Source organism: Aspergillus novofumigatus (genome assembly GCF_002847465.1).
Source record: "Aspergillus novofumigatus IBT 16806 chromosome Unknown P174scaffold_10, whole genome shotgun sequence".
NCBI classification, from domain to species: Eukaryota; Fungi; Ascomycota; class Eurotiomycetes; order Eurotiales; family Aspergillaceae; genus Aspergillus; species Aspergillus novofumigatus.
The window spans coordinates 167,425-169,533 of NW_020194283.1; the positions used below are offsets into that span (position 1 = coordinate 167,425).

Below are 2,109 nucleotides of genomic sequence, written 5' to 3' on the forward strand. Positions count from 1 at the left end.
CCTTGGATCAAATTAGGACAAGATTATTGGGCAATTGCGAATTTGCCAGCGAACGCTGTCATGGCTCTGCAATGCAAACGAACGTTGGACTGGCTAATTCATAAATCTTGCCCAAATGTGGATAGTATTGATTTGATTCCTCTGTGAACCTTCGCATTAGGTAGAGGCCTTCCCGATTGTCAGCTAGCAAAATCAATGTTGACTAACTGATGTGAGAGGTTGAACACATCAACAATTTTGCATTGCCCGCTAATCTCCCCGTTCATGAAGAAAAGGTGATTACTAGTGTAACACAGCTGCAAGCAATTCTCGCAATTTCGTATGCATACACTCCTTCTGATCCCCCATGTTACACGCCAGTCCAGTTACCTGTGCTTTGCCTGTATGTTTGAGTTTTCGAGGCTGTGGCCTTGAGCCTCGGTTCTTGCCTAGACATTCAGGTCCATCTAAGGCCCTCAGCGCATTCGCAACTAGCATTATAAATCCGCCAGGGCATCGCTACCACCAGCCTCTGTGATGCAGGGTGATGCGGGGACTTGAAGCCTGGGCGGCGCTATGGAAAGCAAAGACAGGGCAAAGGTGAGATCAGTCAGGGACGCGCCAACGGTATGGTGATCCCTGGTATCTTGCTCTCAGCCACCGATTTGGGTGTTCATTGCTCAGTGTGCTTGTCCAGAATCAAGTTCAAATTTGTGTCGGCACGACTGGGATTTCTCTTCTGGACAGTGAAGAACAGGAATCGGCTTCGGCAGCTGACCTCCCTTTTTCCGAGCAGATATCCAGAACTTTCACGAAAAGGGAAACATGAATGTCTGGAGCTTTTGGCTAGACCTGACCGTCCAGAGTTCAGCAGTGTACTTGCTAGCGTTTTCTTTACGCTACAGGCCCCCTTACAGCGATAAAAAATCAACAGATCCTCCACGTGATATCCATAGAGGTTGTTACGGCGACTGCACCAGGTTATGCTGCGGGACCAAACGGTGCGACAACAGCTTTCAACGGGCATCGGGACTCGGGCAAGAACTAAAGCTAGAAGGATGCAAGATTGCAGGTGTATGAACGACGTTGGTTGACACAGACTGAGACTTAGTTCACCACACTATCACTACCTATGGCCAAGGCTTTGTCGAAGACGCGCAGAGTGTGCTCCCAGACTTTTTCTGGCCATCCGCGTTCTCTATATTGTTCCAGCACGCCGGGTGCGGAGATTTGGTCACTTTTGGGGCTGATGCGCCAAGCGCCTGGACTGTATCTGTCACTGGTCAGGTGAAAGGCTTGTCTCTCGCCACTCTCTTCCGCCGACATGCCAAAAATCAACATCACCACAGCAACAAGGCCGCGGATTGCTGCCAGCGTTACCCTCCATGCTACTCCAGATGACTCTGGCGCAGTCAGCCGGGCGAAGATGTCTGTCCTCACCCAACCAGGAAAGGCGTGCAAGAAGGTTATCTGCTTATCATTCTCAGCTAAGTGCTCAAACGCCAGGCTGGTCATAGTGGTGGAGTGGTTAACGACTGCGAGCGGGGACCAGTGCTGCTCAAGACAGATGTCTTCATCATGCATGGACTTCTCTCTGCCTCCGTTAAGCACGGTCAGCACTCGCGGCTGCGGTGACTGACGAAGGAGTGGCAGAAGATTCCACACGAGCCGCATCCTGGAGTAGTATGAAATCGCGAAGCATGTCTCAAGGCCCTCTTTCGTGTCTACGCGACCTGTCAGCGTTTGAAGGTTCAGGACCTGGGGACACGTACATTGTGGTCCGTTCAGAGGGATCAGGCCAGGGCTCATATATAAGCAATCCACCTTCTGCTCAGCAGCCGTGATCTGCTTGCACACGGAATCGACATTGGAGAGTAGTGAGACCTCAGCTTCAAGAAACACAACTTTGCAGCTTGGATTGAGGCTTTCTAGCTTCGCATGCTGGCTTGCAAAACGCGCCGCTGATCTCCCGAGGACATAGAAGGTTGGTGCATGCAGCATAAGTGCCATCCTCTCGAGCGTGCTGGCGCCGATGCCGCTCGTGGCACCAGCGAAGACGCAGACGAGTCCTGCATGTTGCTCACTGGCGAAGCGCGCGTTACACTCCCTGATTGCCGTAGTCTCCACCAT

The 2,109-nt window shown here is 51.8% G+C and overlaps 1 protein-coding gene across 1 annotated transcript; it reads right to left on the reverse strand.

Moving 5' to 3' along the window:
• Positions 1-1,086: 1,086 nt before the first annotated feature.
• P174DRAFT_396784 (uncharacterized protein) lies at positions 1,087-2,109 on the reverse strand (the record flags this gene model as incomplete). The annotated part of the gene is made up of 1 exon (XM_024823755.1): positions 1,087-2,109. The coding sequence occupies one exon, from the start codon at positions 2,107-2,109 to the stop codon at positions 1,087-1,089; it is 1,023 nt and encodes a 340-aa protein (XP_024677785.1).